The sequence below is a fragment of the Felis catus genome, chromosome F2 (assembly GCF_018350175.1).
Source record: "Felis catus isolate Fca126 chromosome F2, F.catus_Fca126_mat1.0, whole genome shotgun sequence".
NCBI classification, from domain to species: domain Eukaryota; kingdom Metazoa; phylum Chordata; class Mammalia; order Carnivora; family Felidae; genus Felis; species Felis catus.
The window spans coordinates 56,966,126-56,990,880 of record NC_058385.1 but is presented as its reverse complement, the minus strand read 5'-3'; the positions used below and the strand labels follow the sequence as shown (position 1 = coordinate 56,990,880).

General features: G+C 34.0%; 1 protein-coding gene across 7 annotated transcripts in view; it reads left to right on the top strand.

Moving 5' to 3' along the window:
- The window catches only part of CSMD3 (CUB and Sushi multiple domains 3), a 1,245,869-nt gene that overhangs the window by 1,137,542 nt on the left and 83,572 nt on the right, over window positions 1-24,755 (top strand). For all 7 annotated transcript variants that reach the window (XM_045049906.1, XM_019823045.3, XM_019823042.3 and 4 more), the window contains 6 exons: window positions 10,002-10,082; window positions 11,033-11,146; window positions 15,978-16,166; window positions 16,550-16,696; window positions 19,178-19,366; window positions 23,967-24,152. In XM_045049906.1, coding sequence (XP_044905841.1) covers window positions 10,002-10,082; window positions 11,033-11,146; window positions 15,978-16,166; window positions 16,550-16,696; window positions 19,178-19,366; window positions 23,967-24,152 — 906 coding nt within the window. The remainder of the gene's footprint in view (window positions 1-10,001; window positions 10,083-11,032; window positions 11,147-15,977; window positions 16,167-16,549; window positions 16,697-19,177; window positions 19,367-23,966; window positions 24,153-24,755) is intronic.

Genomic DNA, 24,755 nt, shown 5'->3' with positions numbered 1-24,755 from the left:
GGAGAGGCTTGTTACAGGAGTTGGGCTGTGTAAGATGGTTCTGGAAGGTTCAAGGAAGCATGATTTATCTCTGGATTGGGTGTTGTTAGAAAATTGGAGACGTTCTATAATTGGATGTCTTGGTACTTTTTTTTTTCTAGAAGGTGGAAGGAATGGAACATACCTGGAACAATAATTGGTATGGAAGCAAATTTGCTCATATTAGCTGAGATGGAGGTCTCTTGGTCATTTTGGCAGTTTGGATAGTGTTATTTTTTGTTGTGCTCAGACATAATTATGGAAAGGTCTTCTTTTTGTCTTGTTCCAACAAGGTCAAAGAGTTGTCATGTCTGATGCTAGATGTTAGTGAAATTGTTATTGGTCAACAGTGGAAAGTCAGGGCCTGTCAGTTAGAGCCAGGCCAGTTCGAAGCTGAGAGAACACCTGAGCTGTGTGTTTTGTTTGTTTGTTTGTTTGTTTGTTTTATTTTCTTTTCAATATGCAGGGTAGTTTATGATAGTTAAAGATAGCTTATAGCATCTTTGTTTAAAGCCAAAAGCAAAGCAAACAATGGTGGTGAACAGGGAGAGGAAAATTGAGACTGACAAAGACCAAATGATAATGCTGATGTGTTCTGTTTTCTACTGATGTGCCAGGTGACTCAACTACATAGAGAAGAGATCCTTGGCATATCACTCTGCAGATTCTAATGAGCTTAGTACTAAGGCAAGATATTTTCAATGAGCTATTTGAATATTGGGAACTTAATTCATACAGCAGATATTGAAACATTTTTATGGATAATTCAGGACACTTCCTAATAGTTTTGTTTACTATACTTCTGTTATTCCATCTCTAAAGAAATACCAAGAGTGACTTCTTATTCATTCTTTTCTCATGATAGGGACTTATTCAGTCTCAACTCTAAATCCAGACATGAGTCATTTGCTCCTGATTTCTAAGATTCTTCCTTATATAGGCAGAGAAACAAACTGATTGTAAAATATTAATGGAGTAAAAGTGATATTTGTAAGTAATTTAAGCACTGCTAAAACTTTCCTGTATGGTTCATATCAACTTGCTAGCAGATTTTCTCCAAGATGGAAAAAAAATGTGTGTATTATTTTTCTCACTTAATTAGAACTTGGAAGTATTTATTTTAAACACTCCTAACTCTTCTTTCAAGTGGGTCTGCTTTAATTTACTTTACATAACTTTTGAAATAACATTGAAAAATGTGCATAACTGAACATATCCGTATCAATGCTTTTCCTCCTCCAAATCTTCCCTAAATCATGAAATTATTGTACTTCAATTAACCTGAGTCACCATGAAGCATACCAGTGGTTAGACAGAGCTTAGAATTTATAAGGGAACAGAGAAAATTATCATTTTTTTCCTCTGTAAGAGATACTGTGTTGGTAGTTGGCAGAAAGGTTGCACACTTGTGCTTTTTTGGTTTAGAGAAGGAATGGCAATTTGTCAGTGTTCTGTGTTTTTTATGAAGAAGCCTTTAATAGTTCAGTTGAACCGAAGTAGATAAATGTAGCATTCTTTTCTGGAATTGGGTTGAACATTTCATTATAGAGAAAATAAGAAATTAAAAATAACTGACAAATGTTGCCAGAATTAAACTTTAAAGTGATAGAGAACAAACTGAGGGTTGATAGAGGGAGGAGGGTGGGGGATGGGCTAGATGAGTGATGCATATTAAAGAGAGAACTTGTTATGATGAGCACTGGGTGTTGTATGTAAGTTGCATGAATCACTAAACTCTACTCCTGAAACCAATATTGCACTGTATGTTGGGTAACTAAAATTTAAATTAAAATAACTAACTAGCTAACTAAATAAGATTAAAAAATAATAAAGTGACTTCAAGAAGAAAATCTGTTGGACCAGCAACAGGACACCTATACACATCTGAACCAAACATGGCACCATGTAAGCAATAGTCATCCTCCAAAGATACTGACATGTAGAATATGATGCCCCCATGTAATTATTAACTAGTAAGTGTCATCGTAAATCTGAGGGACATGTAATGAAATGATTCTTATAAAAAAAAGAACACAGATTTAAGTCAGAAGTATATTCTAAATATGTAAATATCTATTATACAGCTTTTTTCATTAATGGTCATAACTGTAAAGGTGCTTCTAAATAGAACAATCCACGAAAAGCATGGACTAAAATATATGTTCTGCCTACAACCGAATGTGTGGCCTTGTTTACCTCATTTCATTTCTCTAGGCCTGTTTTATTCCTTCCACTCCCTAAAAAAGAAAAAAAGTCAGACTAAATATTTATATCATAACTTCTAGTTCAAACAATCTAGGGTACTACCCCATATAATATTGAGTATTCATCCTAGACCTGTTTATTTTCTTCCAAAATAACCTAAGCAGACACATTACAGAGGATGTAATGTTGCTTTAATTCAATTAGTTCTTAGTTAATATTTTTAAAATATGATTTCCAGAGCACTGTACTAGCAGTTTTAAGACCAAGACATATGCAACAACATACATAGCTATCAAATGAGTTACTGAAGCTAAGGACTTTCTGTTACAGTGTAGTGTACATCTGGGTAAAACAAATAAGGAATCCCAGCATTTTCAAATATCCAGTTTAAAGCACAATAGAACCAAGGTGAATAGTTTGATGTGTCCTGGGAAATCACATGGGTACTAGCCCTTTGAATGACATCGGGGTTGTGAGCAGAGTCATGTCAGATTGAGATTATATGTGTCCGGGGCATAGCCGTAATCACAGCTGCCATGCTCACGTTAACCTTTGCCAAACAGGGACTGCATTCTCCCTTTGAAATGAAACGTGTCTGGCACAATTCTAAGCACTTTACAATATATTAACTCATCTTAGATTTATGTTTATTTTGCAGTTGAGAAAACGAAAGCCCAGAGTCTGAGCAGTTTACCTAAGGTCATGGAGCTAACAAGTAGCGGAGCTAACAAATAGCAGAGCCAAGATTTGAACACAGTCAGCTTCCACAATAAAAACTAGGTCAGGCTGCCTTGTGCACAAAAGATTTTACTCATCAACACAAATTGGAGAATATATATCTTTCTTTCCAGTGATGTTTATTGGGTTGATAGAAACATCTTCAGAAAAATCAGAGCTGCACGGTTTAATTCCTCTTCAGTTACATCACACCTTAAACTGTTGCCTTATTACACCCTGCTCCTACCAACCAAGATAATATGCCTAAACTATTCATAATTATTTAAGTAATTGTCAAATCAGAGTGTTTTTCATAAATAAAAAGTGAAACTTGGGAAAAGCGAAAGTATATTTTACCACATGTTCTTATACATCGGCGAACACCAAATATGTGGAAGGAATTGAACTCCAATTTGATACAAGAGCTTACCCTTATAGAGTACTTACTATGTGCCAGGCACTGCTCCAAGTGCTTTGTGTATATAAACATTTTGATCCTTATAATCACCCTTTGAGTTGGCATAACGTTATTACTATTATCACTGCTATTTACAAGTGAGAAGAAGTGAGGTTGAGATTAAGTAACTTGCCCAATATTTCCCAATTTATCAGCATTGGAAACAGGATTTACAACCAGAGAGAGTCTGGACTGAGTTCATACTCAATATGGTAAGAATTTATTTCATATAGAGCTTTTTCTCATTCATTATTCATTCTTTCATTGTCCTAGCATTCAATCACTCAGCAAACATTTATTGACTACTTCCAGGCCAGGTACTGTGTTATGACCTGAGAAGTTAGCTGCTGATAAGATAATCAAAAGTCCCTGTTCTCACACAGTCTACATTCTAGTGTAAGGAAATGGACAGTAAACAATTCTTATGGATTGTGAAAATTGCCAGAGGGAAAATAGATGTGAAGCAGAGTTAACTGCAAGAGGTTAACTCTAGTTAACATGAGTTAATAGGGACAATGTCTTTATTTTAGTCATCTGAGGGCAAAGTTATAAAAAACACAGGAAGATAGGTTTCAAGAAGGCAAGATAGATAAAAATAAAATTATATAGAGCATAGTTTTAGACATGTCATCAAATGTTACCCTGTCAACCACTTGAGAGCAATGTTGATTAGGGAATGGGAGGGACTACAGTAAGGGTTAGATTGTAGATGAGTTTGATTTTTCAAAGTTTCTTATTATGAGAGTGTAGAGATGTGGTTTAATATTTTTTATGAGGTGAGAATGGCATCATAGGTGGGTGATATGGCAAATCAGGGGTACTTGAGTTTTAAGTGGAGGAGAGGAACTCTACACTTGCAGCTAAAATTATAAACCAGCCAATAGGTGGGGCTGAAGTTAATTAAACAAAGTTAGAGGCCCTTGGAGAATATAATCAAGACTTTTAATTTAATGTCAAGCCATTTGAGGACACTTGTGAGTTTTTTTAGATCCAATCAACAATTGTTTAATACCCGCTGCAATATAGACTCTTTAGGAGTCTCTGGGTATCCACCTTTGTCCCCTTCCAATTGCGTTTATTTTTCTTACTGTAGCCAGTTATTTTTTTAAAGGAGAAATCTGATCACATTACTCCCAGATGTAAAACTCTTCACAGGTTTGTCATTCGCCTCAGATTAAAATAAACAAATCCTGAGTGCAGCCCATAGGCTCCTGTCGGACTTAGCCCCAATTTACCAGTCTTTCTCATCCCTTCTCACTCAGTCCAGGGCTCTCACCCAGCCCCCCACCCCCCACCCCGCCCAGCCTTCCTCTTTGCTGGCATTACACTTGGTGATTCCTCTGCCTGGGTTATTATTCTATGTGTCATCCCTCTCCCCTACACACATACACATTCACACACACGCACACACACACACACACACACACACACACACACACACACACCTTGTTTCAGCTAGTTAATTTCCACTCATTAATAAGATAATTTGATTAATATCTTTCTGACAATTAGTGCCTTTAAGTGCACGATAGTGTCTGCCTATTTTTCACTACCACATTCCCAGCACATAAGATGTGGTGTCTGATACATACTAGGCCCCCCATAATATGTATTTAATAAACAACAAAATAAAGTGTTAGACACTACAGGAAATGTAAACATGTAGGAAATGGTCCCACACAAGCTAAACATGGAGCCAGCACTAACACATTAATGAGTAAAGGTGGAATAATTCAAGATAGTAGAACCCTTAAGGCTAAGTGTTATGGTTCCAATATTCAGGCCTGCAAGGCTGTCAAAAATGACAGTGTGTACTAGGGAATTAACATGGTAAATATAAGGGACCTGACAAAGTTCAGATGAAATGTAGCAGACATCTCATATGAGGGATGGGTGAGAATTAAGGTAAGAAACTTGCTTTATCTAAGATTACAAATTTAATCTGTAGGCCAATGTTTATACATCGACAGTAGGGAAATGGCAGCACCAAAATAATTCTCCAGTCCGAGTTGATTTGTCTGTAAATACAGGAGAAAATATGGCTTAGTTTTCAAGCACGTGGCTCAAATTCTGCCTCATTGAACTGGGTAAATAATTCAACCATTCTGAAATGGAGTGTCTCTCTTAGCAACATGAGCTATTTACACATATCTTGATGTAGTAATTTGGGCATTAAATGAAGTAACTCATGTAAAGTAGCTTGCAGAGTTGTTTGCACACAGTGGACTCCTCAAAAATATAGTCTTACCTCCCTTCCATAGCTTCCTTTGTGTATAGGAAAGATTGCACTAGAGAGACACGGAAGGCAAGAAACATCCTGTAGACAAACTTAATAACTCATGTGCATTTATTTTCTAGGGCTGCTGTAATAGAGCACCACAAACTGGCTGGATTAAGCAAACAGAATTTTTTTTCTCTCACAGTTCTAGAAGCCAGAAGTGTGAAATCAGTGTATCGACAGGGCCATGCTCTCTCCAAAGGCTGTATGTGAGGATCCTTCCTTGACTCATTCTAGCTGCTGGGGGTAGCCAGAAATCTTTGGCACTCCATTCTCTGTCCCTGTCACGTCTTCCCTGTTCATCCATCTCTGTCTTCTCTCTTTTTATAGGGACAGCATGGTGTTTTAAGGGCCTGCCTTGATTCAATATGACCTCAAATTAATTCATTGTGTCTGCAACAACTCTATTTCCACATAACATTCTAAAGTTCCAAGAACGACATAAATTTTGACGGGCACTCAGTACAATAGGTTTGAAATGACAGGTCTACACTGAGAAGTTCGCAGAAAGAATGTAAAGACACTGGACAAATTTTAGACTTATTTTAGCAAACAAACCAGCAGAAATGGATGAAGATTGAAAACAGAATTGTTCGAAGCTCTTTATGATTTATTTACTTTTTGTAGTACTTGTCTTTAAGAGTCAAAAGAAAAACAGATGCAAAGGAGTTTCCTTCATTATTTCCTTCTCCTTTACATTACAGTCAGAATTATATAGTTCTACCGTGTAAAACCTCTCAGGGCCTGCCTAGATCTCATTTCCTAGTACTGTCACCCACAATTACTTCTATTTTATGCCCGCTTGCAAATTTAAAGGGCATAATACTCCTAGGGAAGACTGTTCAGAGACTCATTCCTTCCCAGGGAAACCAGTGTTTCATATGCTATTTAGTAAATATTTGTTGGGTTATATGCATAGTTACAGGAGCATATAATTGTGAAAAAGCAGATAAACAGTCTTCTCTCTCATATTATTTAAAGTTGAAGCAGAGACACGAACAATGAACAAATAGGCTAAGAAATGGACAATTATTAATAGATGTTGAGACAAGTCATGCTGTGTGTGCAACACCTGTGATTAGAAGATACCAGTAAGGGGTCAGTGTAGGTAGGCAGTGAGGAGCTCAGAAGACATGTTTATCCAGGTGATATAAAATTGGGAATTAAGACACAAATCAGACTTGAAGTCAAAAGAATCAATGAAATCACTTAGGTGGGGATTGTAGAAAATTTGTTCAAAGGGAACTTTATTCAGAATTCAAATCTATAAAATTGAGGGAAATAGAATGGCTTTTATGAAGTAGAGGCAAGAGGATGGGACATTACCCCTCCTCAGACCCTCCATGACCCTAAAGTGATCTCTTGGTTCCCAAGACACATTTTATAAAACTGCAGGTCATGGAAGAGAACAGAGAATAAGAAAGAATTTAGCTCACAACACCCATGTGGTCTTGGGAAAATAGTACAAAATCTCAGGGTGCCTGGGTGACTCCGTCAGTTCAGTGTCTGATTCTTGATTTCAGCTCAGGTCTTGATCTCACCGTCATGGGATCAAGCCCCATATTGGGCTCTGCATTGGCATGGAGCCTGCTTAGGATTCCCTCACTCTTTTTCCCTCTGCCCTTCTCTGCCCGCCACCCCCCTCCCCCCCACCATGCTCTCTCTCCTTCTAAAATAAAACCTAAAAAAAATTTTTTTAATAGCGCAATATGTCTGAATATCAGATTCTTATTAATAATAATTTCTAATCCCTAGTCTTATAAACTCTGCAACTGAGTTATGTAGGTCATTCTAAGCATGTTCTACAGATGACACCAGCCATGGATTCCTCACTGATAAAAATGTGCCCTTTCTTAAAATAATAAACTAATTTATTCTTAGCATGAAAATCAAAAATAATTTTATGGGCAAACAAAAGTGAAATAATACATGTGTGGGCATCTCTCTACACTTTGCTAACTTCTGAGTTGATCTCTGTTCTACGTCAAGATGAGATAAAATGCCCTGGGTACCTGTGTGGCTCAGTAGGTTAAGTGTCCCACTTTGGCTCAGGTCATGATTTTGCAGTTCATATATCTGAGCCCTGAGTCTGGCTCTGTGCTGACAGCTCAGAGCCTGGGGTCTGCTTCTGATTCTGTGTCTCTCCCTCTCTTTCTGCTCCTCCCTCACTCATGCTCTGCCTGTCTCTCTCTGTCTCAAGAATAAACATTAAAAATAAAATTTAAAAAAAAGGTGAGATAAAATGCTCTCCTCTGAAGAACAGTCTCCTAAGGATTTCTCTATACTGGGCTCCCTATACCTTTCTATATATCCTCTTTCTCTTACCTCTTTGGCATTTATTACAATTGCCTTTGGCCTTGGTAATTGTATCCCTCTTAAGGTCTACGATCAGGAAAATGATTTAAAAATGCCTAATGTTACTTTAAGCTTTCGTCTCAAAAATCCAGGTTACACTTTTCTGTCCTGGGCTTCTTTCCCAGTGAGTCTTTTCTCTAGTTGGTAACCCTTTTGTGTAGAGCAGTGTTTTACTTGCAAATTAACATCTTTGCACAGCAAGTGCTTTTATAAACAGGTTGAAGTACTGGAAGGAAGATGTTTGAAGAGACAGACAAAAATTTACAGCAGGAAATTGAAACGAAAATTTTCCTTGATTCATCCCTCTTCAGCTACAATTCAAAAACCGTTCTTATTTTTTTCTGTCCTTAGAACCCTGGAGGTGTATTAATCGATTGACCTCTTATAAATGGCCTTTTGTTACATCATGATGAATCAGTGCCCAACTTGTTGCCCATGTTTTCTCCTCCATCTGCAACGATCTCATGTCCATGATTACCCTTCAGAACTGGAAAAATCTTACTCGTTCTTTAAAATGTTGGGGTGCCTGGGTGGCTCAGTTGGTTAAGCGTCGGACTTTGGCTCAGGTCATGATCTTGCAGTCCATGAGATCAAGCCCCTCGTCAGGCTCTTTGCTGACAGCTCAGAGCCTGGAGCCTTCTTCAGATGCTGTGTCTCCCTCTTTCTCTGCCCCTCCCCCATCCTCTCTCTCTCTCTCTCTCTCTCTCAAAAATAAATAAACATTAAAAAATTAAGAAAAACAAACTGTACTTTATCCATCTCCTTTTCTAGGAGTCTTCCTTAACTGGTCCAGTTGATGTTCCCCAGTACTCTCATAATTCTTTCATGATAGTGGCAATACTGAAGGTATGGGCTTTGGGGTTAGGGGACAGAGGCTGGAGTCTTGGATAAACCCTGTACTAGTTGTGTGAGCTCAGACAAGTTACTATGTCTTTTAAACCTCATTCTCATTATCTGATCATTGAGATACCTAAATAATTTAACTCCTGAGTTTAAGCAATAAAATTAAGCATATGAAACACACTCTTCAACTGTTATGATAAAGTGTGTTCCTGACTAAACAAGATTATATTACATTATTAATAAATCATAGTGAAAATAAAACTATGATGTAGATATCAGATGGGGCTAGCAGTCATGATACTTGGATTCTTAAAAAATTTTTATTGTGGTGGCTTTTAAACTATGCCAAATAGGAGTGTTTCTAATCTAAAGGGGGCAACCTATTCAAGTGATGTAGATTATTAGAATCATGAAATTTAACTAATAGGTATTTCATGAATATACTCATATAACATGGGGAGAGAAGGTTCTGGAGCCAGACTACCCAGGTTCAAATCTCAGTTCTGTTACATTACAGCTGTGTGATTTAGACAAATTCTTTGATTCTCTGTGACAGTTTTTTCTTTTATAAAATGGTGATGATTCTAGACATAGTCATGAATTAAGTAATAAAATAAACACATTTTTTGTGAGGACTGAGTTAATATTAGTAAAATATTTATAATATTTTCCGGAATCGAGTAAGCATTGAGTACTTGCTTGCGATTATAAGTACATGCCAGGCACTTTGCTAGGTGCAGGAGACTGAGATGAACCTTGGCATTGGGCACATAACAATGACATATTTATAATGATGTATGTATAATGAATATAAAATTGCTAATTGTGATAATGCCAAGGAGAAAATTAACAGCTGTTATGAAGCACATAACAAGAAGGAATAGAATGAGGGTAAGAAATAAGGAGTTACAGGTAAGCATTCTTCCCCTGGAAAATATGTTGGCATCTAAGGAATGATTTGTTTTCCCTCAATATTGTATCATCTTTTAAATAAACAAATAATTGAAACTTGATAAATTATACCATTTATTTTTATTCTTACAAATAAAGCTTACATTATTTTCTTTCACATGTGTGAATATATACAGCCTCTTAGAGAAGGAATAAACACATTGTCTATTTTTATAGCTTATCAACTAAGAGTGTGCCAGCCTCCGCCACCTGTACCCAATGCTGAAATTTTGACAGAAGATGATGAATTTGAAATAGGTAAAGTCTGATAAATTATTTTTTAAAAACATAGTGTTACTAGAAGTATTTTCTTTAAAAGAAATAAACAGAATAGTAGCGACCTCTCTTAGACTGTCTTTCTCTGGATTGATGGGGATTGTTTGGAATTCTTAAAATTGGACAGTAGTGAAAAGACCAAAAGGGAGTATTAGGCAAAAAGCAAGAATTCTGTATCTCTAGGATATGTAATTGGAAAACCAGCATGATCATTTGAACCATACAACCATGTTCTGGTGGTCAATAATTTGCTTCCTTCCAAATTATTATTTTGTTACCTTGCAATACAGTAATGTTCTTTGAATTCAGGCTTAAGCCTGAAACATACAATGAAGAATATATAGGGTGTATTAGAAGATATGCTTTATTTCCATATCTTTAAAGACAAGTGGTGGATTATGCTCAATTTAATAGTAAATAAAGCCCTTTGGAAATTAAATCCCAATAATGTCTCACAGTTCAAAAAATGATGTAACATAACAAAAGAAGTCATTTTAACATTCCTATAATAAACTCATCATTATCATCATATTGATTTTGGTTGATAAATTAAGAAAATATCAATGACTACTGTAAACTTAATATAAAAGCAATAATTCTGAATCATTTTAACTAGCTTAATATATTTTTAATGAATACCTTAACTATACCAACTAGATTGTTTCCTTACTGCTATTGCTTACATCCAACTGGTGCACACCAGTTAAATTTTACTGTAGTTTACCCCTGGCTTCAGTTATGGTTTGTCAGTGTCCATGAGGTACTTGTAGTTCAATGTTTTGAATATTATCCCTGCTTATAACTAGTAGAATTTTATACCAATTGAAAATAACTGAAGGAAAAAAATATTCTACTTTTGCAATGGAAACATCTGTTCATTGTTACCATAACTTGTTGCCTATCTGAAGCCTCTGTCTTTTTTCTTTTAATAGGTGACATTATTAGGTATCAGTGTCTTCCAGGATTTACTTTGGTTGGTAATGCAATTCTGACATGCAGATTAGGAGAAAGACTTCAAATGGATGGAGCGCCTCCAGTTTGTCAAGGTATCAATTCCTATGATTATTTATCTCTAAGCATTTGTTTTATGTTTAATCCAATAATGGAAAAATTGAGAAAAGTCTACTTTATATAAATATGTAACTGGCCATAATGTTAAAAGTTATACAGCTTATATGTAGTATCTTTTATTTCAAGATTTCTCAAATTTAACTTTAAAAATTACTTATTCTTCCAAGGTCTATTTTTTTTCCTTTTAGTTTATCCCAAAGTCAGTTCAATTTATTTAAATTAATTTTGCTGTGAGGAGTGGAAATGGAGGTGGAAAATAAGAGAAAAAAACTTAAAGACTCCAATGTTGATTGCCTTTACTTGACATAGTTATGTTCTAACCACTAAATTCATTCAACTTTAATCCAGCATCTGTTACATATAAAGGTTTGAGTAACAAACAAACAAACAAACAAACCAGCTATAAATGGTTCCTGCTGTGAAGGCAACATGGCTTAAGGGATATAACATCCATGTGGGTGGTAGGAATACAGTGTTTAGGAAACAGGTCAAGGGGCGATAGAATCATGTAATGTTTTATTGTTTATGGGGCAGGGAAAGCTTGATGGAATTGTTGCTCCCTGAATCTTCGTTCCAAATGATGGGTGAGACTTAGAATAGAGATAAATAAAGGGTGGTCCAAATGACAGATGAATATGTGGAGACACAGAAGTGGAAAACAGAGGTATAGACTTGAAGGAATCCACTGTGAAATTACAGGGGTAAGACCATGCTGGACCTTGAATGGTGTGCTAGAGTTTTGGTGTTGAAAAATAACGTATTGTTAATTTGTGTAACCCCGTAGGGCCCAAAACAGAGCCCACCACATAGTAACTAATTATAAATAGTGGTTTATTTGAATGAAATTGAATTGAATTTGACAATCCCTCCCCAGATTTTCTTGGATTACTTCCTTCATTGGAGTTTATTCCAGAGAAATGGAAATCTGTTTCTTGCACAGACCTTTAACTTTATCTATTAAAATGAGCCAAAAACAAAACTTTTATTTTTACGTTTCTTAGTTATAGCATGTTTATTAGTCCAAACATTCTATAAGTAGGGATTAACATTTAATTTTCTACCCCATTGGAGTCCTTGCAATAAAATGGAAGGATTTTCACAAGAAGCTTTGACAATAGCAAAAGGAAAGACATGTTTGGAGGTAAAAACGAACACCAATGTGAGCATTTTCTTTGCTCTTAGTCAATGACTTCAGAGCATCTAGAAGTTGTTTGGGTTTTCTGAAGCCTATCACCTATAATCTTGATATTTAAATGTCATTCATTCAATTTTCTCCTTCACACAAGACTTCCTTTTAGCCATTTAGGATTATTCAAGGTACATATTCAAACATTTAGATGTGAATGTGGAGGATACAATTTTAGCCTTTTGGGAAATTATACATGTGAAAATAACTTGGGCAGACACAAGAAGGTGTGAAAGAGCAATTACATGTCAGGACTTTCTCTTTGACTCCAATATATAAAATTTTTTGTGAGTTCTTAGAGGGCAACACTTAATTATTTTTTTGTATCTGGATCTCAATAAGTTTCTGAAAATTAAAATAAAACAATCTAGATACCTTAATTACTTAATAATCCCTCATCACTCAAACTTTCAATCTACAATCAGAAGTTGCTACTGATTAATAATTACATCTCTTCCTAGTCTATGTACTATCGAGAACACAAAAAAAGACTAATTTTTATTTCATAATGGTACTTCAGGTACTAGCTAAACCCTAATAAATCATCTCTCAGAATTAGTTTATGCAGTGTTATTACATTAACTAATTGACCAGGTACTTAAGCCAAAACTCTAACTTTACCTTTTTGCTTTATTTGACTGAATTCACAGACTTGCCAAAATGGTCATTCTTTTGGAGTCTGTTAGAACGAATATACATTTTTTTTTCGTCTATCTTAAATTACTTCACGTTTCCTCACTTTTCCTAAAAGAGTCTGCATCAATTCTGTTATTCTTCCCTTTATCCTTTTTAGTTTTCTTTATCATGGTTAAAATATGGAAAGCAATGCTAAATGTGCTGCTTTTCAAAGATTTTGATATAAATGAAGTATAATGGGTGATTATTTTCGGTGGTTAAAACTGCAGGGTCCATCCAGCTGAACCTGTGACACCTCTGCACTTTAAAGTTTCTGGGCATTGGTTCCTTCGTATGTGTAATGGCAGGAGGAATTGTACACGCTTTCTAAAGTTGTTGGGATAAGTTACATAATGCACATCAGGCGCTTAACAGTGTCTTAACATATAGTCACAATCAATACATATTCCTCTTATTCTTGATGGTTGTAGGGCTTCTTGGTATGTGTTGGATAGTATGAAAATAGGTTAATTTGTGTACTTAAAGTAAATTATATTGAATCATATCAGTTTTTCAAAAGTAATCTGGAATATTTATTCAGTTTAGAATATGAGGGCCAACATACTAAATAGGACATGGCACTTGGTTTTTAATAATCATAGCCCAGAAAGGGAGACACCAAAAATTTAAGGAAATAGCCATGAAATTGCTAACTGCAGTAATAAAAGCATACATTGCAGAGACACCAAGAAGGAAATCAGCGATTCTGCTCAGATTGGTAGCAGAGCGGTTCAGGAAGGATTTTACAGAAGATGAGACACTTCATCTGGGTGTTGAAATGCAGTAACATTTCAAATGCAGCAGAGGAAAAAAGGGCATTTGAAACAGAAGCACGGATGAATGAATGTGCAGAGTTCAAAAAGCTGCACATAGTTTATCTACTATGTTTGGAGCATTTCACTTCAGTGGAGGAGGAGCAGGAAAGAAACTTGGGGAGGTGGGTAAGGACTGAACTTGGAGGACTTTGTGGCAAACTATGAAGTTGCTAAATGGTTTTGGTGAAGAAGTCACATGCTCAGTAAGACAAACAGATACTTAGTTAAGTATTCCACGGTATTAAATAGCTGAGCACACACTAAATAAACCCTTCCTTAAACTTACTTCAGCTTCCCATATGATGATATACATCTGTCATTTCAATATGCCATAGCTATATACTCACTAATATGTATTCTTCATCTTTGACTCAAATTTTTCATTTCATTTACGATTGTCAAGTTAATGTTTTTGTTTATTTTACACATTTTTCATTTTATGAAAAGCAAAGGTCAGATTTCTTTCAGAGTGCTTATGACCTGCTACCATTTACTTAATTATTTTTGAGAAATCTTAAAGTCATATCCAAGAAGCAAACATCTTAGATTGAAGTAAAAGAAGCAGAAGTAAAAGCCAAAAAAAAAAAAAAAAAGGAAAACAACTCTTACATGTTTTAGCTTTACTATATTCTGTGTTTAGTATTTTGTTTTTAGTATATCTAACTATGCTATATTCTTTAGTCAATTTTCAAGTGTCTTAATATTAGTTATGGTTAATTTTATTTTCAAATTATTTCTTTTCAAGTTATCAACTTGATTAAAGAGCAATTATATATTGCCAAAATCTACTATTTTTATATCCTTTTCTATCCCTATACTACATGGAGACTTTATAGCTCAAAGTATTTCATTGTCCTTGTACCCAGGAAGTGATGAATATATATCCTTCATCTATTCGTGTATATTCCAGCAACTATATTTGGTGTTTCCAAGCCTAGTTCATTTGAGCAAACACTGAAAAACAAGAATACTGCTTAAGGTGCTATTCTAATTATTTTGAGATCCACATTATCTAACTCCAAGATGGAAATTGATTCATAGTAATTGGATTAGGAAATGTCGTGTGAAACATTTCCAACTCACTAAATTCTCAAAAGTGGTCTACTCTGCCCATCATACCAGCTGAATGTCCCCAGTAATAATACCCCAAAACTGGTCTCTCCAAAATTTAAAAACTTTTTAGCAATAGTTCACACAGGACATTTTGCTGTAACCACTCTCACTGTTCTGACAAGTAGATAGTTCTGTATTTGAACTAAATACTGTTTGGTATATATGAGTTTACTTCTGTACAATGTAAGCTATACTGAGCAGCTCCAATACTCAAACTCTTAAGAAAAAAAACAAAAGGCTGAAATAGCATCACTCGAATGGCAAGAATTTGATCATCTTGCCCACGCTCTCATTCCAAATGCAAATTTAAGTAGATGTTTGTATTTGGCCCAAAACATGATGCTTGATGCCAACAATTAAAGTTTACTATACTTTGGAGGCTGTTACATCATAATTATGTTTATTGTCAACATATAACAAATTTTCTGTATTTTTGAATATACATATATTTGTTGTCTAGCAGTGGTATCATTATGAAATAAGAAGTGTTATACTTTGTCTTACATTTATGGTCTGGAGACAACACGAAGAACTGAAAGATGACTGGTAACCTAAAATTGTGTTAAATCCTCATGGCTTACCCCCATCTCTGAGTTCAGAAGTAGCCTAGCCAGTAATGAATACTCTCAAAAGAGTGCAATTTCTTCTCTGGCCCTACATGCCTGAGTGAGTTAAAGTTTGAGGAGAAATGAAAGTGAGTAACAAGGAAGGAAGGAAAAGGACAAGCAAAGACATAAACAAAAGGGGCAGCGGGGAAAGGACACAAGAAGATGAGAAAATGTAGGGAAAGTATATAAAGAAATCAAAGGAGATAAATGTTTTATCTTTTAATTTTTTGGTCATTCCTCCATGTTTTGAACTGCAAGTTTAATACAAATTATCTCTTCAAACACATAATTCAAAGTAGTGTCTCCTTTATAATTATTAAACATGAAAGTGGAGTACCCAATGTTTAAAATGCAGTTTAAACTTAGGTCTAACACACTAGCATTAGTTAATGATTTCTTTCTTTGATAGTGCTCTGTCCTGCCAATGAATTACGGCTGGATTCCACTGGAGTCATACTGAGCCCGGGATATCCTGATAGTTACCCAAATCTTCAAATGTGTGCCTGGAGCATTTCAGTAGAAAAAGGATATAACATCAGCATGTTTGTAGAATTCTTCCAGACAGAAAAGGAATTTGATGTTCTTCAGGTGTATGATGGTAATATCATTTATATTTACTGCATATTCATAAATTCATCTCAACTACTCTAATTTTACATGCAGACCTTCAGTATAAACAATTGCTTATATGATTATGTTTTATCTCCCCCGTTATTTTTAGAAGTATCAATATCAAGTTTATCTAGATACCATGTGAAAACTGTACTTAAGCTTATTATTTTACAAATTATAGATTCTTTGGCTGTGGAATTAAATGTTTAAAACAAAGATAATATGTTTTAAGGTACTGTTGATGATATAAATTGCTTGTGGAGCAAAATGTCACCATAGTTAATAGTACTCTAAACATATAAAATATTAAAGATAAATTGGAACATAATTTTTCAGGTATGTCTAAATTGTATTATTTTCTTCCCAAAGGACCAAATATTCAAAGTCCAGTGCTTATTTCCCTCAGTGGAGATTATTCATCTCCTTTTAATGTAACAAGCAACGGTCATGAAGTATTTCTTCAATGGTCAGCAGATCATGGCAATAACAAAAAAGGCTTCCGGATAAGATATATAGGTATGTGATACTTACAACTTCAGTACAGATCCCACCGACATCTTCAGTATGGCTGTGGCTAAAGAGCACAGACGCAGATACTATTCAATTAGATACGAATCTAAGTCACAGTCCTGCACTGAGGTTCCTTGAGCAGTTCATGTAGCCTCTCTGTGTCTCAGTTTCCGAATTGTCATGATAATAATCCAATATCTCTCTTGTGATTTTTGAAAAGATTAAAAGCATTTAGGGTATTTATGACATATATGTTAGTTATAAGTTAAAGTCTGGTATCTTCAATACTTTTTTTTCAATAGATTTATTTCCCTTGAATTCTTGCAAAATAACAATACTGTTGCTCAATTGTGTGTATCAGATCTATTGAATGACTCCTTTATATGATAAGGTTGAACAAAAGATAAACATACAATGGTAAAAATCTTTGTTTTTATTATCCATCCATTTATACCTGCTAAGTAAGTTAAATATTGAAAGTGAAGTGATCAGCACATCCTTTAAAAACCTTCAGTTTTGAAAAAATAATTGTTTTGTTATTACTGCTTTTCAGTGAGTAATATTTAGAAAGATATGGAATAAAATTCCTTTTTAATAACAAGATGAAATAATTTTTCTATGCCCCTTCCTGTTTATCAGGTCTAATGATTCTGAGCCAAATATTTTCTTATTGAATAAGTATATGTAAATAGTTCTTCATTATTCTAAGTTCATATTCCTTTTTTTGGCATCCTAAATCATGTCAGAGGAATGGGTTTGTGCTCAATAACTGAATATTTCAAAACCAATCAGGCGTCTCTTTCTGTATCGTGTTCTGATCATGTCTCCCCAAGCCATGGGTCATTGCTAATCAATTCAATGGAAAATTACTTTATAATTATAAACAATTCTGACAAAAATTCTAGGCATAGCCTTCAATAAATGTTGAATTTCAGTTCTAAAAATATACTCTCAAATTTGTTTATTTATATAAATTTGCATCTATATCATATACAAATAAAATTATTTTGTCTGTTTACTTTGATTTTAAAACTATAAGATGATAGTTTGATTTTAATTGATTAACATTTTTTTTCTACATATTAGAATTGACTTATCACTGACACCATAATACCAATATGTATGTAAGTTTTATCATACAATATATTTATGTTAAGTTTTAATAATATTATTACATATGCAAAGAAGTGTTTTAAAAAATTTAAGCATGCACAGTCATCATTAAATTTTTTTCACATTTCAATTTATATTTCTATCATATGAACAATATAAATGTCTTTTTATTAAATTTGTGCCCAAAGATGGAATTTAAAAGTCAGCATATTAAATGTATTTTTAACGATCATAATAACTTAAAGGGAAAACATTCAAATCAATCAATTATAATCATTAGATTGACTATATTATAGACTAAACCCTTATTTATGTTGATATTTCTGAAAATTTTTGATATAAACATATTGAAAGCACCACTTTAACCCCAAGAATAGCTTGACATATTGTAAATTTTTCTTTAGAAATAATAGGTTATGACATATGTATTCCAGGTCCAATCTCTTTCTTACTAGTTACCCCTAAAGTCTTATTTTCTCAGATGAATACATTGAAGTTTCAAAGGGTAAATGGATCCTGCCAGGCTGAATAGCCTTAAAAGTACATATATATGAAAAAGCTATTTGACATTATCTTTTGACATTTCAGACTTCAAAAGATGAAGAAAGTTTTACTTTATTGACATTTTTATCACCATATGTAAGCACTTTTGACAGCATGGAAACTCTTTAATAAACTGGGAGAGAGGATTATGGAGTGTGGGGGGTCTATTTAGAAATCAACCAAAATGAAATGCTTGACCTAACATGATATAGGTGTCTGGAAATACCTTCAAAGTTACATGTAAATAACATGCCCTAAAATATTACTACCAAGACTGTGGCATTTAGTTTCTTCAAATTTTTAAAATTGTATGTATTTATTTTGATAGAGAGAGCAAGCAGGAGAGGGGCAGAAAGAGAATCCCCAGCAGGCTGTGCAGAGACCAATGTGGGGCTTGAACCCAAGAACCACAAGATCATGACCTGAGCCAAAACCAAGAGTCAGACACTCAACTAACTGAGCCACCCAGGCACCCTACATATGGGTCTTTCAAATGACAAGAAGTACAGTTTCTAAAATTCACTGAAATATTTGTAGGGCTTTTCAACCTGTAGGGTGTAAAGAAAATATGTGTATTTCAATTCAGAATGCATCTTCCATGATGATAAAAAATTAAAAGAAAGCTCAGAGATAGTTTTGTCTCCCAAAAGTTATTTCAACAGATTGTGAAGAAAATAGAAAATTATATTATGTTCATATGAAGTAAAATTCACACAGGTGGCAGTTGCCCTATTTTAAGTACTAGTATTCACTTAGATTTTTTTACCATGCTGTATTGTAAAGAATTTCTGATTCATTAATTATACAGTGATTCCTTTGTCTTTTGAAAAGCTTTCTACTGTAGCACACCAGAATCTCCACCTCATGGATACATTATCAGTCAGACGGGTGGACAACTTAATAGTGTGGTCCGCTGGGCCTGTGACAGAGGATTTCGACTCGTTGGAAAAAGTAGTGCTGTGTGCAGAAAGTCTTCCTATGGGTATCATGCATGGGATGCACCGGTCCCTGCTTGTCAAGGTGAAGTATATTATCCCCAAATGCATTAAAAGATTAACCTCATTTAACGTTTTCATTTGGGTCATTGGAACTTCCCAAACCATAAATATTCAGAAGCATAGTATAGATGCCCTTCATGAAAGTAAGACTTAAAAATGCAGAATGATAAATTTGAGAAATGTGATACACACTGTTTTATAATTCATTTGTTGTTGTGTGATTTATGCCTTTCCTGTAACCACTCATACACCTATACATCTTTATTGATACGTCTACCATTCTCGTGAATTTGTTGTCAGAAAATGATCGACCCAGAGCTGGAGACTGCATTAATGTGAAGTCTGCAGAGAGAAAGCAGAGGATAAGAGTGGGCAGAGTCACTGAAGATGCACTCTGAGTATGCAAAAATGTGCTCTCAGAGCAACAAATTTAAAATAGGAAAATGTAGCTGACCACCACGTTATTTTTTTTTCTTCACTGTTTAGCTAACTTAACAGAGATGTGTCTTTCCCTTTCACTTGCATTTTATTAATAGTTGAGGGGGTGTCTGGGTGGCTCAGTTGGTTAAGCATCCCACCTCAGCTCAGGTCATTATCTCATGGTCCATGGGTTCAAGCCCCGTGTTGGGCTCTGTGCTAACAGCTCAGAGCCTGGAGCCTGCTTCAGATTCTGTGTGTGTGTGTGTGTCTCTCTCTGCCCCACCCCCCCACCTGTGCGCTCTCTCTCTCTCTCTCTCTCAAAAATAAGTAAACATTAAAAAATATATAAAGAAACAATTGAGGCACTGTCTGAGCATTTTATTCTGACATAGCAACAGAATTTCGAGCTTCTTATTCAACAAATGGCACATTTTTGATCTTTGGACTAGATCTTGTCTCTTAGCTAGGTACAGTCACAAAGACAAATGCAATATCAGTTATACAAGAGTTTCTAATGTCATTGGACTTAGAAAAAATTTTAATACTTAACATATCACATTATGTTTCAATATGAAATTTAATTTTTTATTTGATGTATTCTACCCAGCATATAGAGTCATATTAAACAACTAAAACCCCTTACATTAAAAAATGCAGAATGTTCTAGTTAATAAATAATGGGGCTTATCTATAATCTGCTTATCAGAAGGAATTTATATAAAACAAATAAAATATAAAATATATCAATTAAAATTTAAAATTGAACAACAGCAAGTTAAAATAAGCATAGGTATTGATAGACATCCAAAATGAGTTCTTTTACCTATTAAACTACAATTTTAATTCACGAAGAGATAACTCTCATATACATGCATAAATAAATGAGAAATGAAAAAAAACTGTTGTTTCCTTGAGGAAACATTAATTACTTATTAGAAATCTGTGAAGAGTTATTAACTTAGTGGGTAACCCCAACATTGAGAAAGCTGACTTCGTGCTGAATAGATATATTTTGGTAAACTATCAAAACGTCTGCTTTTCTTTGCCTAATGAACAGTGGCAGTATTCACAAATTCTTAGTATTAATTTCCCTAAACTGGTTTGGAAAAGAATTTTTGATCTTATAATTTCAGAATCATGGGAATTTAGAAAAATATATAAACAATAACCTCTAAATCACATATATTTTAAATAAATATTATAATGCTCTGACCTTGAACTAGTACATTTCAGTTGTGTAATTATTGCTTATCTATATAAGATATATATAATAATCTTTAAGAAACCTTTAGCAAATATAATTAACTGTTGGTTGAAATAAAAAATGTCCTAGGGGCGCCTGGGTGGCTCAGTTGGTTAAGCGACCGACTTTGGCTCAGGTCATGATTTCGCAGTCTGTGAGTTCAAGCCCTGTGTCGGGCTCTGTGCTGACAGCTCAGAGCCTAGTGCCTACTTCAGATTCTATGTCTCCCTCTCTCTCCACCCCTCCCCTGCTCACGCTCTGTGTCTCTCTGTCTCTCAATAATAAATAAACATAAAAATATTTTAAAAAAAAGAAATAAAAAATATCCTAAGCTTTCTAAAATTTTGAAATTGCTTTCTATAATCAACATTATAATTTCATTGATTTTTTTTTTGGTATGCAATATGACATTTACATATGGAGTAATTTTTTCCCCATTGTTCCTGATTTAAAATTGTTCCACAATTAGAATAGTTAAATCAAAATGCAAATTAAAAAGATATTCGACATAGTAAAATGATAACATATTTATAATTCAAGGAGTCATTTCCAAAATTGATCTTTTATTATCATGAAAACAATTTAAAAAGATTATTTAATAAAAACCTTTGTTGTATGTGACCTATCTGTAGTTGAATAGAACTAATTAAAATGAAATGGTTAAATGTCATTGGGAAGAGCTATTTTTTATGCAAATTTTTGTTTTGTTCCAAATTTGTTTTAAATTCTTCGATCATTTTTATTCTTTTTTCCTTCAGTCTCCTTATGCGTCCTCGTATATATTTACTTGAACTACTATTGCACAATGTGAGCACAGTAAAAGATAGAAAATTTAGTCTGCTATCTCTGTTTGGGTTTGGGTAGGTGTTTTATTTATTTGTCTATACATCAAGTGACCCTTCATTGATTTCCTCTCCTTCAAGAATTGAACCAGTCTCATCACACTATACAGTTGAGTATAGTACAGTGTTATATAGAAACAGTTTGCATTCTCTGCCTCACTTTCAATTTGTACTTTTTTTGAGTGAAGTGTCTTTGACAACCACTTGGTGATGACGGTTCTTGTGAACTTGATTTGTTGTCTTTTTATTGCTGAGAAGCTAAGTTGTAATCTACCCACAGGCATAGTTGTTGTGCTATCATTTTAGCGTGTTGTCGTTTTCTTAGTTCTAAAATATAGCCATTTTATACTAACCACATATATGGAACTTATACTATTTAAAGTATATTTCCTTTATATTGTGATCTAAGTTCAACCTACACTACTCCAACAATGTATAGTTTATTTTTAAAAAATCAGTAAATACACAGTCTTTGGTGGGGTTCAGTAGGGAGATCACTTATGACAAATTGAAATTTCCAAAAGTCCTAAGTGGAAATATAAGCATTGCTTGAACAGACATCAGGGAACCATTTATGTTTGCAACATGATTTTGAAGACTCTATAATTAGATTGCACAGATAATAACATAATTGTATGAGATTGCTTATATAATTTATTAAGTCAACATCACTGCTTCTCTGTTCATAATTTGCAGGTTATCAGACTACAAAAGATCAAACCATTTACCAGTAGGAAGTCTGCCATTCAATTTTGTGAATTTAATATAGATTTCACTAAGATCTTTTCACTTTATAGTAAAATGTGCATGGGTTAATTAAAAATAAACACCTAAATAGTAGTTTTTCTAAGAGAAATAGAAACAAATTTAGGTTGAAATGAGAGGTAGGTAACTAGAACACAGGTCTGTAAGTATTAAATCAAACTCATAGCTTTCTGTTCTTTTATTTCCTTTAATATGAGAAAAATATAGATATAACTAGAATATTTTATAGGAAACCTGTAAGATTGGGTATTTCAGAACTCAGAAATTTTCCATTTCATAGAGGTAATACAGTACATATGCCAGATATTACAATATTCCAGCTGGTTCTGGACTGTACCAGTAAGCAAATATACTAATTTTTCTGCAGACATATGCATAAATATTTACACATATCTGAATATGATACAAAATTTACAAATCTCATTTTAATTAGTGTCTTGCTGCCAAATATACTCATTGAAAGCTTATGTCTTTTGTTTGTTTGTTTACTTTTGAAGACACAAATAATGTCCTTGAAGAGCAAAGATGGCAAACAATTCATCTTAGAGTGTATCTGTATAGTCATTTGAATTTATAAGATGTGAACATTTATAAGATTTGAAAATACATGATATACAATTAACTAAAATAAAAATGTTGACTGCAGTTGTCACATTATAGTAAAACTAATTTCACCTACATCAGATTTATTGCAGATGAAAACCAACACATCTAAGACATTTCAGTGAAATGCAGGATGATTCAAACTAGGTTTAAGACAATATTTCCGGGAACTGTATTTGTTAAACATATCCATACCCATGATATTCTATGGATGGTGCCTAAGCACATAGAGTTTGGACCTAAGACAAAGCAATATCCAGCTTCCAGGTAAAATAAACCTATGCATCTATGCATTGTATTCCTGGCAAAAATCTTGATGAGTATTATTTACCAATACCTTTGTAATCTTTAATAATTATCTCTCAAATGTAATTGACCAAACTTGCTATGTGGTGGCCCAATTATGGACTAGCCCTAGATACACTATATTTACCCAATTTTTATTCTTATATAATCTATAGAGTGCTGATAACCATGCACACAGTGACAAGAAACCAAGTAAGAAACCAAGAAATAAAACATTAATAATGTATGGATTCACCAATCTGAAACACATTCAACAGGAGTTTGAAATAAATTATTCAAAAAGTTATAGTTCAGGAAAGCTTTTCTAGGAGATATTCTGAAATTGTTTCAGAGGAATTAATAAAATCTCAAATAGTTTTACATGCCTTACAATTGAAGAGACTTATCTACTAAATTAAGTATTTTTCTATTTCTCTGATTTTGTATGTATGTATTTGTTCTAGCAATTTCCTGTGGGATTCCTAAAGCTCCAACAAATGGAGGAATACTCACAACAGACTACTTGGTAGGAACGCGCGTTACCTATTTTTGTAATGACGGATATAGATTGTCATCTAAGGAACTTACCACTGCCATATGTCAGTCGGATGGAACTTGGAGCCATCATAACAAGACCCCTCGCTGTGTTGGTATGTGTGTTGAAGAAATGGTATCATTTGTGTTTCTATTCACGTCTTGTATGTTTTAAAATTTTATGTATTGTTTGCATTTTTCGAACTAATCCCTGGACTGAAGTGTGATGTCTAAGAGGGAAATAAAAGTTAATTAAGCTGTCTTATACTATGTACAATTGGAAGACTGTATAAGGACTTTCCACTCATTTTTGGAAACTCCTGAATATGTATGTCAAAAAACTAAAGTGAATTTTATTTTACATAACAAAGTTCCACTTCTTTTATAAAAATCCATCCATTAGTGAACATGTATTTTCTATATGCAAGTCCTTGAAAAAATGTAAAGTTTTATAATTAATTAAATTATATTCCAATACATTCGGCTCTGATTTTTATAAGGATAAAAGATATTGCTGAAATGATGCATAACTTTCAACTTTTGTCGGTGTTCTTCAGGTTACTTGCATTTAGAATATTCCCATTGCTTTCATTACTACTTTAATAGGTAAGTGAATATTAGGTAACGGTGACAGAAAATAATTCTGATAAAATATTTGTTAGCACAAGAATTGTGAAATGTTATTTTAAGTAAGGTTTTTTATTTGTCTCTATATTTCA